This window comes from Sphaeramia orbicularis, chromosome 17, assembly GCF_902148855.1.
Source record: "Sphaeramia orbicularis chromosome 17, fSphaOr1.1, whole genome shotgun sequence".
NCBI classification, from domain to species: domain Eukaryota; kingdom Metazoa; phylum Chordata; class Actinopteri; order Kurtiformes; family Apogonidae; genus Sphaeramia; species Sphaeramia orbicularis.
This window is the reverse complement of record NC_043973.1, coordinates 17,324,741-17,343,551: the sequence shown is the minus strand read 5'-3', so window position 1 is coordinate 17,343,551 and position 18,811 is coordinate 17,324,741. Positions and strand designations below refer to the sequence as shown.

The 18,811-nt window shown below is 36.4% G+C and overlaps 1 protein-coding gene across 1 annotated transcript; it reads right to left on the bottom strand.

Annotated features, from left to right (window-relative positions):
* On the bottom strand, window positions 1-16,384 carry selenof (selenoprotein F). Its single transcript, XM_030160263.1, has 5 exons — window positions 16,281-16,384; window positions 12,974-13,141; window positions 7,235-7,298; window positions 4,680-4,729; window positions 1-888 (listed from the first exon to the last, which is right to left on the bottom strand). The coding sequence occupies exons 1-5, from the start codon at window positions 16,326-16,328 to the stop codon at window positions 757-759; spliced, it is 462 nt and encodes a 153-aa protein (XP_030016123.1). The 5' UTR covers window positions 16,329-16,384; the 3' UTR covers window positions 1-756.
* Between the last annotated feature and the right edge of the window lie 2,427 nt (window positions 16,385-18,811).

Below are 18,811 nucleotides of genomic sequence, written 5' to 3'. Positions count from 1 at the left end.
TCACATTTTAGACGTTGTTTATTGTTGCATATTTATACCATCACCTCACTTGCTCAAAAACAGTCATCCAAAACAAATCCAGTTTCCCTTCAGGGCAGAAGCTGCAGAAACGCACACACATCAGACGTCACAACCCAGAGTTGGTTTACTGTGACGTCGTCACAAAAGTGAGTTTCAGCCACACGGCTGCGTTTGGAGGGAAACTTAGACCTGTTTGGTCTGCCTACAAATCCATCAGTCACAATGCTGAGCATTATAAAAAAATAATTATACAAGAATATCAGACACACAGAGGAGAAAGACACTCCCAGACGAAACGAAACACGTCATGATGTGCACTATGGTAGTTTTTCAAAGCTAATGGCCAAGATTCATCATTTGTTGTATTTATATAATGGCTTTTCACACTGATTATTTGGTAAAATCCCCACAAGAAATTCATGATTTCCAGATACAAAAACACTCGTACAGAGCAATGATTAAACAACCATCTATCAAGGCCAAGGTGTGTACAAATTGGTAAATCCCTAAAGTCGGTTCATTCCTGTAACAAAAAAATAACCAACTCACTTGGCTCTTAATTTTGGTGTAGTTCTGTAAATGTTACTTAAGGTACAATAAATTCCCTGCAGATCTCATAAAACAGAAACTGTCCACGTGGTTGAACATCTCAAGGGCTAAGTGAGGAAAATATGTTTTTTTGTATTTGAGGTGAACCAAAAACTAACTTAAAAAAAGGGTGTTGAAATCTCGAGTCTATATCCGATCTAACTTCTCACTGAGGAACTCCTCCACGCTGTCTGTGTTCCACTTGAGGATGCTGAGCTCTTCAGCGATGTTCCCGTTATCGTCCAAAAGTTTGAGAACAGGATCTGAGCCTCTGACGTACTGAAGAGACAGGAAACAGAGGAGGTGTTAGGAAAGAATGTCAACACCATGGAGACGTTTCACTCAATTGAAAACTCAGGACCCAGTTGTTCAAAGGTGATGTTCAGCTATGGAACTGGATAAAATGTTCAAAATAGGACATTAACCCTTTAGGACCTAATGTGTCTGTGGCGAGCATTCTGAAAGTATGATTTATTCTAAATATAAAAATTCAACCGTTTGCCCAATAGGAAAACTTTCAAAGCATGCTGAGAGAACAGACCTTGCGCTTTCCATAGATATCTGAGCATGCTCAGTGCAGCCTCTGCTGCCTTTGTAATGGGGGGGGGGGACACAGAGCAGTGAGTGAGACCAACTCACTTTAAAAATAGACTGTTTGGGCTGTTTTGTACACCTTTCCTTGTGGTTTTTACTCTCGGCCCTTGATGCAGGGTATTGTCATCAGTTCATCGTCTGTCCATATGTGCAAAAACTTTGGTGTGCACCAATAGTTCTCAACGGGGGGGGGGCAGTAGATAGTCAGTGATAAGGAAACCCTGGGGTGGACTGAAGGCTGAGAGTTTTCAAGTGCAGGCATGTTACGTTTTGCATTTACTGTCGTTTGCAGTGTTGTCATGATTTTCCTTTATTTTTTAAACTGTGTTTTTACTTGGTTTTGACCCTGTAACTGCTTTTTGGAGTTCAACCAGGTGTCAAAAAGTAGCTGGACTGATTTAGAAAAAAGAGCCCCAAAACAAAAACTAGTGGGCCAAAATTCAAATACTTGTTGTTCAGTGTGTTCCAGTTCCCAGTTCATGTTTAACATCCTAAACCTCTTATTAAAGTACATTCTGAGTGCCTTATTTAGTAAAAACCTGTCAAACTTCAATTCCTCTCTGTCTTTTTCTTTTCTTTTACTCTGTTTTGACCTAAAACACACAGTAAAGCAAAACCACTGAAAAAAAGGAACACAAGCACAAACTCACAGCAGCTTTTATGACACTGAAACGGACGTAAATTCACCACAGATCATTTCATTGACATAATGTTTCAGGGCTTAAAGGGTTAAACAGTAAGAAAGGACTCGGAAATTAGATTAAATCAAGCATCCCATTTCCAGGTTTTGCGCTGGATCATAGTTTCTGTGTGTGTTCAACAGATTTTGGTTTGACTGTAGAAACTGTCTGTTTGATTCTTATATTTCTACTCACATCAAACATCTGCCATCAGGGAATTAATTTGTAACACTTTGAGACAACACGTCTGGGTTGTTGACAATATTCACTTTGCACAAGTTAAAACTCAAACTTCTGATCATATTTAACAGGCTGAATTTTACCTAAAAAGTGACTAAAAACAGCTCAGTCTGAGATTTATAAACACCTCACATCTAACTGTTGAGATGACAGGAACACCTCACCACCAGAAAAACATGATTTTATTCTGACAGTTACATTTGTCTGTGACCGTTTCATGTACTTAAAAAATGTGATGACAAGGAAAAGAAAACTGGTAAAAAAAAAAAAAAAAAACAATAACAAAACATTTGTATCATGGAATAAATGTAGTGTATATAAATAAAACAAACCCCAAAAAGGTGTCTTATACCAAACAAAAATAATAGATCTATTGTTAATGGTTTTTATCACTTGTAGGCAGAGGAACATAACACTTTCCTGACTACTGAATCAGCCCTGAGATCAGCCTCCTAAAAACTGCTTTCTCCAGAAATTAACAACTCTGAATGTTCTTTGTCTTGTTAAGTATTGGCTGTTCAGTCTTTTGTGATTTAAAAGACATGCTCTAAATTTATCTGTTTGTTTTCCTTGTTGATCAGATGAGGAGTTTAACAGAAGTGTTTGTTTTTTGTTATATTCTGCTGCATTCACCTAAATTAACTGGATATTCTACTTGATCTTCACAGAGAAAGAATCCAACATTGTGATTTGAGCAGCAAAAATTATTAAATTCATGGGTGGATGGATACTTGTCAGCTATTAAATTAAATCACAAGCTACTTTGATATAAAATGAATTGATTTGCTCTGATTTGAGCTTCTTAAATGTCAAAATTCTCTTATTTGTTCCTTCAACTGTGACAGTAAAACTAAAATATTGAAAATTTCCTCATTTTATTAATCAAACATTTAATCAAATAACCAAGAAAATAGTTGTAAATGTTTTTACACACCAGGGTTGTATTTTTGTCATTTTCCCATCGTTATTTATGTGGTTTTCACACAGAATGCAAAACAGGGGTGCTTTTATTTTTAAATTAAAGATCAATTTTTCCATGAGCTTTTGATGTGACAACAAATTGATGGGCCTGTTGATTTCTAACAACTGTTTTGTGTGAAAAGATAAAGATAATGAAGTGGAGGATGAGTGGAGCAGGACTAAGAGTTTCTGGACCGCGGATATCTGATGAATCAATCTAACCTGCATTGTGAGGCTTTTTACCCAGACACTGGACCCAGATGAACCGGATCAGAGTCCCAGGCTGCAGATGAGGCTCCAGGTAATGTTAAATCATTACCATTTCTGTCCAACGGGCTGAGTGACTGTATTTTTTATTATACCAAATAAGTATTTCATCTGCTGATAGTTTGCACTGTTACCGATGTGAACAGTTTTGATGCTAAACATTCCCACGTGAGTATTTCAAACTTCATTGTTTATTTGTCAGACCCCTGGTATGTAAAAATGTGAATCAACAATGAAAATAAGTGTTAGTTGCAGCTTTAACTACATGCTTTTGCATTTAACTCTTTCATGCATAGTGGTCACTATAGTGGACAGCTGTTCAAAGCTGTTTCCTTGAATATTCATGGGTTTTATTGTTTTAGTTCCATATCAGCCAATACAGTGGACGCTTATTCATCATCTCATACACTGACATTCTTACCATTACTGTAACTTTGCTGTTCTTGATAAACCTGATCTGCAGTTACATGTAAATCAGTTTGTTAGACAAAGAGTAATTTTTTTTTTTTTTTTTTACATATTATCTCCATGAAGAGAGTAATAATTAGCAATAGAATATATTAAAATGTGAGAAAACATCAGATTTTATTTCATTGTTTTCATATCACTTTCTGATATTGGATTTTAAACACATTTCTTTACTTCAAAAAATTAAATGCATGGACATTTTTGTAACTCCATGAAAAAAAAACAACTCTGATCACATTATTTTTTTTTCATGCCTAAGGAGGAATAAAAACACTCAAGAAAAAAATCTTAACTAAGGTTCTCATAATTAATGTATGAAAGGGTTACCTCTTTAAAACCTGACGTATCATCGCTGACACACCCTGTGCATATGCAGTTTGGATGGCTGTAACTCTTTCACCGTTTGTGCAATTGGACAAATTCCAACAGTTTCTGAAACCTGAGATGTTGTGCTTTACAGGTTTTATTGGGTCGTTATGGTAATTTCACTCATGCCTGTACTAGAAGCTGGAGAAGAAGGAGTATTGCAACATGCAGTAAATTGTAAATGATTGCTAGATTTTGACCTAACCTTTTAGTTCATCAAAATAAGAAAAAAAAAAAGTCCAGGCGAACCATTTTAGGCTTAGGGTTTAAAGGGTTAAAGCCTGAAGTGTGTATCCATATCTGGGTCAGATCCAATCCAAAGTTGAAGAACCAGTAAAGTAAAATGAAGTATCTGATCCTGAACAGAAAAACATCCGAGTCCCCAAACCCTCTGATCTAGATTAAACCCTCTGAACAACTGGGTTTCCTTTTCCCTGCAGGACACTCCTCATGATGAACCTAATATGTCCAATAATGAGAGACATCATGCTTTACCTTGATCTGAAGACCCTTGAACATCTTCGGCTTGTCGCTCCTGACAAAAGCTGTGGAGAAAAAAATGAGACAAATGTCGGGTAATGAATCAGACAATTAGCCTTTCTATTTTAGTACTAAGGTCTGTTAATTAGTGACAACTGCTAAACCTCCAGAGTATGCAGCATTAACAGCACAGGAGACAGTTGAGAGAACAGGACAGACTACAGCTGAAGTAAACAAATGACGACCATATGGCACTGAGAGGACTCCAGACGTCCTGCCCTCGTAAAAACTCCATCAACGTCACCTGACACTGAATGGACTGAATGTTACGCTGAGTAGAGATGGAGCTGAGGTCCAGACCCAGGAGGCAAGAAACGAAAAAAAAAAAGAAAAACATAACTTCAAAGGGTTGTTTGGAAAACCAGCCTCAGGCATTTTAGACCACCTACTGCACAACTGGTCTCCATCTCTTATAGACCTCACAGGACTTCAAGTCCTTTAGTCCTTTAGTCCTTAGTTTAGGAATTTCAGCTTCATTGCTGTTTTAATCTAATTTTTCCACTTTCCTTTTAATGCCAAATTCAATTAAGTTACCTGCTTTAATCACCAGTTTTTGCTTAATTTTATTCATTCATTTTCAGAACTGCTTAGTCCTCTGGAGGGTCGTGGGGTTTCTGGAGCCTATCCCAGCTACCAACATGTGAATGGGAGAATGGGGAGGTTATCAAGGCGAACATATACACATGAACAGCCATTCACTGTCACATTCACACCTACCTTGGTATTAGTTCAGTTTGTTTATTAAAGGTTAGTGATACCGCAACTATAGCACATACCTGATTTAACCTGCAGTTCAGTTTAATTTGTGTTGTGACTGTGGTAGTTTTTCAGGTATAATAAGTAAAGTTGAAAAAAGGTTGGATGACCGAATGCATGAAATCAAACCAGTTTATTACAAACTTCCCATTTTGTTTTTTGACTCACTCACTACTTTGAGGAAGTAGTGAGTCACTGCTGGTCTCCCATGGTGATGAAAACTAGCACCACTGGGCCTTTGACCAAAAAGCATCAGAAAGTGACCAGATGAGAAGAGAACCAATAAGAAACAGCTAGAGTTAGAGTTGAAGAAAGTGATAAAAGATAGAAGCACTGTTGTTGTTTTCACCATTGGACAAGGTTCTAAATGAAAAGAAAGGAGTTTGGTGCTGAAATCAGAGCATTTCTCCAACATCGGTGAGTTTGATTTATAAGGTTTATGAAAGTATAGAGTTACTAGGTGATGTTTTTATCTTTGGGATCGTCCAAACAAGGTCAGAACTATCACAAATTAGTTTGAACAACAAAGGATGAACTTAAACAGATCTTCAGTGCAGCTACTGACAACAAAAACTGTACAGAAACCTGAGGTGTTTTGTGGTTTTACTGTGGCTGTTTTCTGCCTAAAAACAGAGCTAAGCTAACAGAGTTATAATGTAAACTATCAGCTGACACGTGAAGATTCAGAGACAGTTTTGGGGATTTTTAACGACTGTCAAAATTAACAGCCATGAGTTCCTGTGATGATACCATAATAAAGATGTGTGCAAACAATGAGCTTTATACTTTATTCAGTGAGTGATACAGTCTATGGATTAGGGATGGGAATCGATAAGAATTTAACGATTCCGATTCCATTGTCGATTTTGCTTATCGATCCGATTCCTTATCGATTCTCATTGGGTGAGGGAATAAAAGAGTACAAACGGGTGTGTTTGCATTAACTGTCTTTTATATTTCCATCTCTGCACAGAAAATATAACATATACAGTATGTAAAAATAATAATGACAGATGACGTTGGGCCTGGTTCGGCTCGGCTCCTGTTGTTGTGCAAGTCATTTCCCTTCCCCTACCTTCAGAAACTTGTACTTGAGGCAGTACGACGTTTGTTGCCCGCACCGGAACTGGAACTGGGCCTGGTGTTCACTCTGCCGCTACATTCACAAGTGTCACTAAGTAGAGTATTAAATATGTGACATTCCTGTAAATGAATGACATGCTGTGGACAAATGATTGAACATATTGGAGGGATTCCACCCTTTTGAAGACATGGAAGGTTTGCAAGTGTTACAAGTGGACCTGGTGTCGTCTTTTTAGACCGTTTCTGCCTCAACACCATGTTGGCTACGTTCTGACCGAAACAATGCAGCGTACGCGTGACGTCATTGCGCATGCACTACGAAGGCGGAATCGATAAGCAGAATCGTTAAGCAGGCAGGCAAATGATTCAAAGGAATTAAGCTACTGGGATCCGGTTCTCAAAAGGAACCGGTTCTTGATTCCCATCCCTACTAATGGATATAGTGTTGATTGGTTGGTGGTTTTGGTAGAACTAAGTGTGTTCTGATACACAGCTTCCCCCTGCTGTTGAAGATTTTGAGATATCAATACTATATAAAACCCCTTTAACATAGGGTTGAAAATGAAGCTTATTTGATCAACAGTTATATTGTGTTACAGTATTTAATTCCAGTTTTAATTAAATAAACAACAGCAACAGCATCATTCCAAACCAAGATATGAAACTCTCACCTTGGACTTGAGGGAACCTCCCCAGTTTTCATCCACACACTTCGAGGATGGCGCCGGCGTAGAGCTGAGCACAAGCAAACACAGAAAAGTATGAGACAGGCTTTTTTTTAATCCACATATCACTGCCCGTCCTCCACAGACAGAAGAGGCTGGAGGTAGGACGTCTGGCCCAGAGTAATTCGATTCAGACAGACTGATTCATAAAGGTGTCCGGGCGACTCCTTGGGGGTCATTAAACCGTGAGCCTGTGCATATGGAGCAGTGCTGATGGATGGCAGTTTGTGCAGCGCTCACTTGTAATCAAACCCCCAGCACCAATATACAATAATTTAGAGGAAATTGGAGTGTCACAGCACTATTTCAAGGCTTTGCTGCTCGTTGGTTCAGGGATGAGAGCAGTAAATGGCCTGGTTGGCTGGTTCACACAACAAATTAAATTACTCATGCAGAGCTACGACCTCATCCTCTTGTTCTTCTTTTCTTTGCGCATTTTGTTCACAGTCCTGCACTGAATAAATAGCGCTACACCTTAATGATCACTTTCATTGTCGAGAAATTCATTATTTTCTCAATCCAAATAACAAGATGACATTCTCTAAAGTGTTGTTTGATCCCCAACCCATAGTTATTCAGGTCATTTTCAGCGAGGAAAAATGAAACCAGAAAAATTAAAAGCAGGAATCCCAAGTTGATGATTAGTTTTATAGTTGACATCTAGCGGATCAATTACCCGATTCCCCATCCATGTCTGACTAACACCTGATACAAAAATATCTGCAGCTGAAATTAACAATTTAACAACTACACATTTATTCAGGGATGTAAACTTATCAGGGGAGGAAAAGCAAAAACATTTTCACCTACTAGGAGGGTCTGAGGTTGGATCTTCTTTGGTTATCATCTTGTGGTTTATGCTTTTTTGATGAGATACTTTTATAAACCTCTTGGGTTTTTGACTCATCTGCATAATTTTGATCTTTGTTTTTCTTGTGTTTCTTTTCATTGTGCATAAAGTAGCTTTAAAATAAAAACTTAAAATTGATGCAGTCCTAAAAAAATAGAGGATATGAGTTCCAATTTACTTGAATTCCTGTATTCAAAACTGCAAAATAGTAACACAAGCTCAAGAGATTTAATGATGTTAATATTTTCTGGTATGAACTGGCGACTCGTCCAGGGTGTACCCCGCTTTTGCCCATAAGTAGCTGGGATAGGCTCCAGTACCCCTCGCAAATCCTAGTGAGGATAAAGCGGGTTCAGAAGATGAATGAATATTTTCTTGTTTCCTTTACCCTCTGTGACAGTGGTGGAAAAATACTGTGTGTACTGAATGTGTCACAAATGATACAGATTCTTAATGATGCACATTTTTGTTTCACATGAGCATGAAGGCCAGTGGGAATACAACAAAGAAGAACTGTTGCCTTATGGGTATCCCACACTCCCAAATGCACCCAGTAGAAATTATTTTTTGAGCAAGGTCACTGCAACTTCAGTTAGGAGATAACTTGTCTGTTCCTTGGGTGTAACATGTATTGTGCTTAAATACTGATGTTTTACTGTGTTCGGCTCCTCTCCCACAATCCTTGACGTGTGAGTGTTTGAGAGTGGTGATTTATTCACCCAAAGAGAATACACTGAAAGTATGTGGCTTTGTTTTACAGACTGACAACTAATCAGTTTGTCAAGGAAATAATCAATAATAAAAATAATCATTTGTTACAGTTCTAAGATTCATCTCCATCTCCAGTGCTCTCATTCTGACCATGAACATTTAATTCTCAAACAGTTAAAGTACATCATCATGAATGTTGCTACTCATTTTGCTGTTTCTTTTAATTTTCTTACTGTGTTGTTGCTATAGAAATGGAATAGAGCATCTTGTGTTTGTAAGGATGGACGACTGGAAAAAAAAAAAAAATCAATGCGGTTTTTGCTCTTTACAAGTGCTCTAATTACGGTTTGGTCGGTTGAAAGACAGGCTTTGTGTGTGACATTTATTCATTGATTTTACAAACAATACAACTAAAAGAGAAACCGTCACCAGGTCATTTAAAGTCAGCTAGTGTCGTCTCAGTGAGCTTGGCATTTGCTCTCTTCTCAAGTGACATGATTAGGAAACTGCAACAAGTGTTGTGTTTAACTCACTATGTCAATGGAGGTTCAGTTCAGCTAAATGTCAACACTGTTTTCTCTTGGATTAGAATCATGTCTGTCCTTAATATTGGTATAGGTATTCTATAATTTATTATATTTTTATAAGTCTTACAAAGGGGCAGCTGCAGATCATGCAGACCTTAAGATTCACTCTTCCCTCAAGAATGTTTTTGTAGCCTGAAATACCTGGTTTGGTGCATTTCACATTAGTGTTTCTCTGGTGACATTGTGGCAGGGAATTTATTGCTGTGAAAACTAAAAACACTAAAAAAAAAAAAACAGTCACCATCTTGGTATTTTCAGAACCAAGAACAAGGAAATTGTTCATATATGTCTCAACATTTTATTTTAAGTGTGAACAATGACATGTTGCAGTGATTGGATAAAATTGCCAGGTCATGCAGAATTCACAGGGATGGACTGAATGTGTGTCGGTTGAGATTGGAACTTCCTGAAGGGACTGGTTAATAATGGGTCAGCTCTCTATACACTTGTGCTCTGTAACACGTCCTGCAGCAATCACACAATATAATTTGCTGCTCACTGGAGCGTTACAGCAGTTTCAGTTACAGTATGATGGTGTGTGAAAAAGCTGTAAATTAAAACTCTTGGACTGGTTCATTTGATATATATCACCACACACTCAGCGTTATGACCACATTTTTTTGCTTTTTTTTTTTTAACTCTTCATTTAGTATTGTATATTAACATGTACAAGAAATATTATCCAAAAAGACCAGGCAACCGAAAAAGGGGGAAAGAAAGAAAGATGGGGCAGAAATAATCATGCAGTTGAGTAAATATGACCACGTTTTAAAAGGCTCAAAGCTGAAAGAGAGGATCCTCAACTTATTGTCGTGGACTACACACCGTACCGACTCTCTACAGATGTACTGTATCAGCAGCACCCAAGGGAGATGAGATGCTTTGTAAAGAAGGCTGCATTTGTAAATGAGGAACCAAAATGCCCTCCATGTTCAGTGACTCTTACTAATGGACCAGGCTGCGCAATAAGCCATTTCTCAGAGGGTTTAATGACACGGCACCGATGTCGATTGTGAGACTGAAAAAATTCTTAAGGCAGATAATTGTTGCTGTCTGAGGGAGAGAATGTGCAGTGAGACTGACACGTCAACGGGAAAAAACTCAAACTGCAGCCGACTACAGGGAATAGCTCCTTTAAGTGACATTTTACTTCGAACAGTGACAAGGAGGAGGAGTAATCCCACCTCTAAGCGTCTGTCTGAAACGGAGTTATCATCAAGAGGTGTAATGAAGTGCGCATGGTACTTCTTCAAGGTGCTGTTGCTGGGAAACCGTACACGCTCTGGGGGCTTTGCTTAATCACAAAAATATCACCTTGTTTTTCCACCATGACTTAAGTATTTGGTAAGAAGGACACAGCAGAGACTCACAGTGATTAGAGACTTGGAGCAACTAAGGCTGGACAATACATTAAATTAGAATTTTTATGTTTAATTAGTGTGAAAAATTCCTAAATATTAAAAATAAAGATAAGTGATTCCTCTGGAAACCTTTCTTGTTAAATAAAAACATTATTGTCACCCAAAGACTGATGAAAATTGTGAGTCATCAACAAAACTGGAAAAAAAAAAAAAAAAAAATTAAATGAGGTTTTAAATTTTTGTCCATAGCACCACTCCCTAGCTTCAACTACTCATTATTTTCATTACTTATTAATCAGGGTTTGATCTGTAGAAAATTCCCAAATCATGAAAAATGTCAGTTAGTGTTTGCAAAACCTGAGGATGGTGTTCTTACATGTCTGGTTTGGTTGCTGCTTGTAAAGTGATTACTAGAAAAAGTTGCTAATTAATTTAATGATTAATCAAGTAAATGCCGCAGCGCTATCACAGTAAGACCTCGTCATTGGTTATAGAAAAATGTGACACTTTAACCTCATGCGGGTTGGGAGTCTGGGTTATGGAGCCCTGAGTCTGAACATCAGAGTTGGAGGCTAACAGACGGACAGACAGACGGCTGCTGACAGAGCGTGTGTGGCAGCTCAGATCTGACGAACAGCCACAGACAGTGTCAACAGACTTACTGACATAAAGGCCACAGGCAGGTTGTTTTTAGTAGCACTTCAGATCCTGGGGAGTGTGACATTGTCAACAAACATGTCATAGTCTGACAGGAAGGTCTTCTGGGTCTCTGATACTCAGGCAGTATATGACATGAGTTCTCCAAGTATCAGGCCAAAGTGTCATCCAGTGGAATGTTACAGTCTATAAGTCCATGAGCGGACAAACTCATTTTAGTTCAAGGGCCACACATACAGCCCAATTTACCATCAAGCAGGCCAGACCACTAAAAAATGTTATATTAACCTATAAAGAATAACCATATTCTACAGGGTGGGGAAGCAAAATTTACAATATTTTGAGGCAGGGATTGAAAGACAGTGTATGACCAATTAGTTTATTGAAAGTCATGAGAATTTATTTGCCACAAGAAAATTTACATCATAGAAAATGTTTTTATTCTATGTGTCCTCCTTCTTTCTCAATAACTGCCTTCACACGCTTCCTGAAACTTGCGCAAGTGTTCCTCAAATATTCGGGTGACAACTTCTCCCATTCTTCTTTAATAGTATCTTCCAGACTTTCTCGTAATAGTTTTGCTCATAGTCATTCTCTTCTTTCCATTATAAACAGTCTTTATGGACACTCCAACTATTTTTGAAATCTCCTTTGGTGTGACGAGTGCATTCAGCAAATCACACACTCTTTGACGTTTGCTTTCCTGATTACTCATATGGGCAAAAGTTTCTGAAAAGGTATGGATAATAGTGTTAGGTATGATTATGACATCAATATATGTTTGGTTTCAAAACAATTGACGTAGTGCCTGCTGAGAAAAAACAACTAAATGTTCATTGTAAATTTTGCTTCCCCACCCTGTACATCTACTATAACTATTCTGTCTCAGCTTCTCATTTACACATGTCCATTACAACTTACAGATCACATTGGATCTACAAATGTACAAAACACTTTGTAGCTAACTGGCATGATATTGTTAGAATTCCACTTTTCACATTTTAGGTTGTTCATGTTTGTACAGGTTATTAATTTTTTGTGAAAGGATAGTTTGTAAATAATTGCAACCATAAAATGTTAACAATTTCATTGTGTAATTTTACTTTTTTCACACTAATACAAAAACATTGATAGGTTATAGGTTGTCATCATTAATAGGTTATTGTCCTATTATTTTACTGGTCTGATCCACTTAAGGTCAAATTGGGCTGGATGTGGCCCCTGAACTAAGAAGAGTTTGACACATTGGATTGTTAATATCTTCAGTGTAATTTTACCAACTAACAAATTCAACCCACGGGCTGGATTGGGCCTTTTGGTGGGGCAGTTTTGGTCCATGAGCCACATATTTGTTCCTCTTCGTTTAGGCCAATAACACCATCCTATAATCATTTAACCCGGTTTCACCTCCTCTGTTCTCCTTGAATCACCTGTTATAAATGACATGCTCCACTCTGTGACCCAGTGCAGGCAGGTAATTACTTTCCGTTTGCCTCAGTTCTGCTGTTCGCTCCCTTACCTTGCGGCCTTCCATCTGGGCCTCCTGCTGGCAGCACTGCCGGCAGTCGGGCTGGAGCTTGGTGAGGCTGAACTCCCCTAGCAGGTCACAGGAGCTGCACAGCAGGTTACTGGAGAAGCCCAGCTCCCTGCAAGCCTCCGACGACAGATCGGCACCGAAGGCCGACAGCTGTGGAGAGGAAGGAGGAGATCAGAGACAAAGACAAACAAGACGACATGTTTTTAAAATGCGGAAGCAAGTGTGGTGGTGTTCAAGCAGTGACAAGAGGTGAATGATGGTAGAAAATCTGTTTGTTCCATTCCACATAAACACTGACTAAACAGATCATGTCAAGCATTATCTTGAAAATAAAATACAATTTTAATTTACAACCAGAGACAACTGCAGCTAATTAGATATTTTCCAAACGTTCTAAAATCATAAAAAGGGTTAAACATGTTTAATTGTTTTAAATATTTGCAATGAATATTAACACCCTCCCATAAAAAAGTCTCAAGGAAATTAAAATAATCCTTCTTAGCAAAATACAGTCATTGTTTCTATGCTCTGAACCTACATTCAGGAAGATATGTGGTAGTCAGCCAGTCATGTGTGACTAAACTTTTAGATATGTCGGAGCTTTATTAATATAGCACAAAATTTAAAATGTGTTGGAAGACATTAAAAAGCACATATTAAAGACACATTTTGCATGTTGTGAATTATCCTTATCCCTAGGATGTTTAATATATTATATCCTTATCTTGGATATTCACTTAGTGTAGCATATTAAACATGTAGGCCTATTACTTATTGATTAATGTGATGTTAAGAGCTATACATAAAAATCTCGAACAAAAACATATTTGGAGTTGAGTGCAAGGGTTTTGCAAGGTTCAATGATCATAACATATGTTTCACATAATTTCTCTCAAGAATACTCATGGCATGAATTGGGAGGTCTGGGTTAAATGGTATGAAAACACTCACCGTTAGTAAATCTCCAGTACAAGGACAAGTTCTTTTGGATCTTTCATGACTGACACACAGCAGAGTAGACACCATAATGAACTACTCATCAAAACTTGTTCTTTAATAAAATTTGCCAAATGTAAAGAGTATTAGATTACAAGTCTGAAGGAAAAATAACTAGTGAATTTGATTTTTTCACTTTATGGAGAATTAAAAAACACTGAACCAAATTCCATATATCTAACTCTTACTTGGAGATTTTCATGTTTTGTAAACGTGCCTGCATGCCTGTTAAATTAAATAGATGCTTATGGTTTGGCCATCCTTCAAGCTGTGAATGAATTTTACAGATGAAGGAAAAACCCAAAAATGTCCTGATATTTAAGACAAACAACTGACTAATGTCACTTTCATCCAACATTACTTAATTTGCCAAAACTAGGATGCAGTGTTTAGTTGTGTAGGAAACCTCTGGTTCATTGGTAGTAGTATTTGCATCCTTTACTTAAGTACAGAATGTGAAAATTCCTGAATACAAGAACTTTACATTTACATACATATATATTTACATTTCACTGTTCCATTAAAGACTATGCTGCATTTTAATGTAAGGCTCAGCTCATTCTAATTGCATTATATATTATTGGGTAGTTTAATCTAAAGCACAGGTGCCAAACATGCGGCCCGGGGGCCAAATCCGGCCCGCCAAAGGGTCCAGTCCGGCCCCTGGGATGAATTTGTGAAATGCAAAAATTACACTAAGATGTTAACAATCATTTTAGTTCAGGATCCACATTCAGACCAATTGAATCTAAAGTGGGTCATAATAACCTATGAATACTCATAACTCCAAATTTTTCTCTTTGTAAATGTTTTCATGTATTTACACTAAAACAAAGTATAATATTGCAAAAATATCTGAATAACCCGAACAAATATGAACAACCTGAAATGTCTTTAAGAGAAGTAAGTACAATTTTAACAATATTCTGCCTGTTATTAAATGTTTTGTGTATTTGTAGATTCACTGTGATCTGTAAGTTATAATGTACATGTGTAAATGATAAACTGAAGCAGAATATTGTTAAAATTACACATTTTTTTTTCAGTTTGTTCATATTATTCAACATTGTTTGCAAGGATAGTTTGTAGATGCAAACATTTTCATAATGTAATTTTAGTTCTTTCACTCTAAAACAGAGAAAAGTTTGGAGTTGACATTAGTTATATATTATTATATTATAATTTTACTGGTTCGGCTCACTTCAGATCAAATTTAGCTAAATGTGGCCCCTGAACAAAAATGAGTTTGACACCCCTGGTCTAAAGCAATGCATTCCACTCTATTATATACAGTAATTTTATAGTACCAAACAAACTGTCTAGACACTATTAAGAATTGAGAACTAGCCTCTATTGTCATTCGATACCTTTTCATTACTGCATTACTGAAGGATTAAATCTCATCAGTGTCAGTGCAAGTGAAACACAACTTACATAGATCTTTCTTGCTGATACTATGTCAGCGGACAACTTCAAGTCATGGGAAATTGGTTAGTTATTCATGCTCTACACTTAGTTTAAATTTAAAAATGCTGTCATGCGTCATGGAGGGCTCATGTATCATTAAGGAACAGGAAACTGAGCTGAGGAATCAGTTTCAGCTTCATATGAGCTCAACAGCCCTGTTTTCAGCTGGGTGATGGTGCAATTTCCAGCTAATACAAGAGAGCTTTTGGAGTGTATAGATAGCTTACGAAATCATTAAGGAATAATATTCATAAATCTTAATGGTTTTCACACAAGAGGATAAAAAAAATGTAATATGAATACAATGAAATGAAATGTAAATGTATTGAATGACGAAGTACATTTGCTTCTCGGATGTAGTGGAGTAAATAAATAAAGCTGCATAAAATGGAATACTCAAATAGCGTAGATGCACCTCAACTTTTAACTAAAAAGCGTTATCTGAGCAGAAATAAATGTGAACTGATCAGAGCAAGGAACTGATTTTATGGTGGGAAACACAAGTTTGAAACACCGGAAGTCGATGATTATATCGTCTCTTTTAAAAAATATCCCCAAACTTGTCATACTATTAGGTTTGCGAGTATTACAACATTCTCACATTGTGGAGGAGATAAGTAAAAGGCTCCGGTTTCCACCTTTTCTGGCTCGTAGTGTCTGAGGATGAGCCACGTCATTTTGAAGCTCCGGCTTCACCGGGATGCGGTTTGACAAACCGGACATAACATGTCACAGACCGCGGCTACACCGGCTTAGCTTATGTTTATAATAATGTAGCACGTATACAGCAGATATAACGGCCTGTTTTGGTTGGTAAAATACTCACCGTTTGTATAAGCGACAGAAGCCACAGGAGATATACCTCTCCCGACATTTTGGAGTCTGCTTTGTTCGCGAAAAACTACTGTGAGGACCCCATTTCTTTAGTGCTGACCGTTGCGCCTGACGGTTAATCCTTTTAGGTTTTTAATTTCTTTTTAATTCATTCACGATGTATTAAGCTTTTAACATCCACAGTAACATATTTTATTTTAATGCAGAAGAAGAAGTAAAGATTATGATTTATTTTTATGTTTCAGGAATTTTGGCAAAAAGCACGAACACACCATAACTGCTCTTCTTTTTCTTCTGATTTTTAGTTTACAATGGTTTACAAATGCCTTTACTGCCCCCTTCTGTGTGGAAGAAAGATCAGAATAAGTCTCCAAACTGCACTGTTGCCCATTAAGTTGGAATAATTTTGTTTTCAGACACTTTCTTTTTTATTTTTTATTTATACACGTTAATCATTTTTGACCTAGTGCAATGATTACATACTGAGTCCAAGTTACACTGTAAAAATAATGAAAAATAAATAAATAAATAAATCACTTTGTTATGATCATTTCATGAGAAGAGGTACAAACATTTTTATTCTAACTTTATAGGTAACAGTGTATATATAGATGTAGAGACAGTCTGTGATAATATTTTGGGCTTCTTTTAATTCTATGATCAATTCTTACGAAGCAAATCATCATTACAAAACAGAATGAGCAAATACACTTGGAAATATACACCATAAAGCATAACTATGACAGTCAGGAAGAAAAGAAAAGAAAAGAAAAGAAAAGAAAAGAAAAGAAAGAAAAGAAAAGAAAAGAAAGAAAAGAAAAGAAAGAAAAAGAGAAAAGCATTGTTAAAATTGTACTCACTTCTAAGATATTTCAGACTGTTCATATTTCTTCAGGTAATTCACAATTTCGTGAAAATAAAGTTCAGTTCAGCTCAAAAACTTTATTTGTTCCCAGGGGCAATTTAAAGGTACATGTGAGCAGCATGATTACGTGACACTTCTATACAACCAACACAATCTAAATAAATTTGAAAGTAAAAAAAAAAAAAAAGAAAGAAAACAATATTAATATATAATGTTTGTTTTTACATAATAGTAATAATATAACATACAATAAATAAGAATAAGAATAACTATGTAGAACAAATAACGTGAATGTGTGAATAAGGTGGTATAAAGTTGATAAAATGCAGACAGGATATGACAGAATGTAAACATGAGTTATGCATTACAGGAAATGTTATATTTACAATTGTTATTACAGAGGTAGAAATGAATAAATAAATGTAAATAACATTTTCATGCCATTTTAACATTTTACACTAAAACAAAGAAAAAAACTGGAGTTGTCATTATTTCTAGGTTATTATGAAAGTATTTTACTCATCTGACCACTTGAGATCAAATTAGTCTTAGAGACTTAGACTTTGTTTGTCATTTCAGATTTTACATCAAAAATTTAATTTTGATGCAACTGACTCAGCAGGCAGCAACAATAACACAAACAGGCTCTATATATACAGGATACTACGCACAAGATAGAATACATATGCATATAAAAACTACAGAATATAGGAAATAGAATAAATATGCATATAAAAACTACAGAATATAGAAAATAGAATAAACATGCATATAAAAACTATAGAATATAGAAAATAGAATAAATATGCTTATAAAAACTATAGAATGTAGAAAATAGAATAAATATGCATATAAAAACTATAGAATATAGAAAATAGAATAAATATGCTTATAAAAACTACAGAATATAGAAAATAGAATAAATATGCATATAAAAACTATAGAATATAGAAAATAGAATAAGTTTGTATATAAAAACTACAGAATATAGAAAGTAGAATAAATATGCATATAAAAACTATAGAATATAGAAAATAGAATAAATATGCATATAATGAGAACTGTGTGTGAGTATAAAACTATGGAAATATTGCAGTTATATTGCACATTAGACCAGAAATTGGGCTGTATGTGGCCCCTTAACTAAAATTATTTCAACACCCTTGAGTATTAATATGTTCAGTGTAATGTTGTGTCATAAATTCATCCCACGGATCGGACTGGATCATTTTGAGGTCTAGTTTTGTCCCATGTGCCTTATGTTTGATACCCCTGTTATAGAATGGCTATTAGAAAGACCCATTTGTAATTACATCTATCCTATACATCCTCAAGAAAATAAAGAGTTTTTCCTCACATCTAATTATTTGTTTCTTTCCAATAAAAAAATAAATAAATCAAATTTCAGTAAAGTAAGGAACAATGCGTTAATATAAAATCCAGAAGAAGTTAAAGCAGCTTCTACGCCTCTTATTTTTCTTCTTCTCTTCCATGTTATGGAGCTGTTGTCATGTTTGAGGGACAATGGTCGCCCTCTGTCGGTGAAGCTGGAGTACTGCAGGTGAAATCTGTCCAATCCGCTGTGAACAGACACTGATTGTCGACGAATAGAAATGCAGCTGTGGGTGTTGGACTGTGTATACGTCCAATGGTCTGAG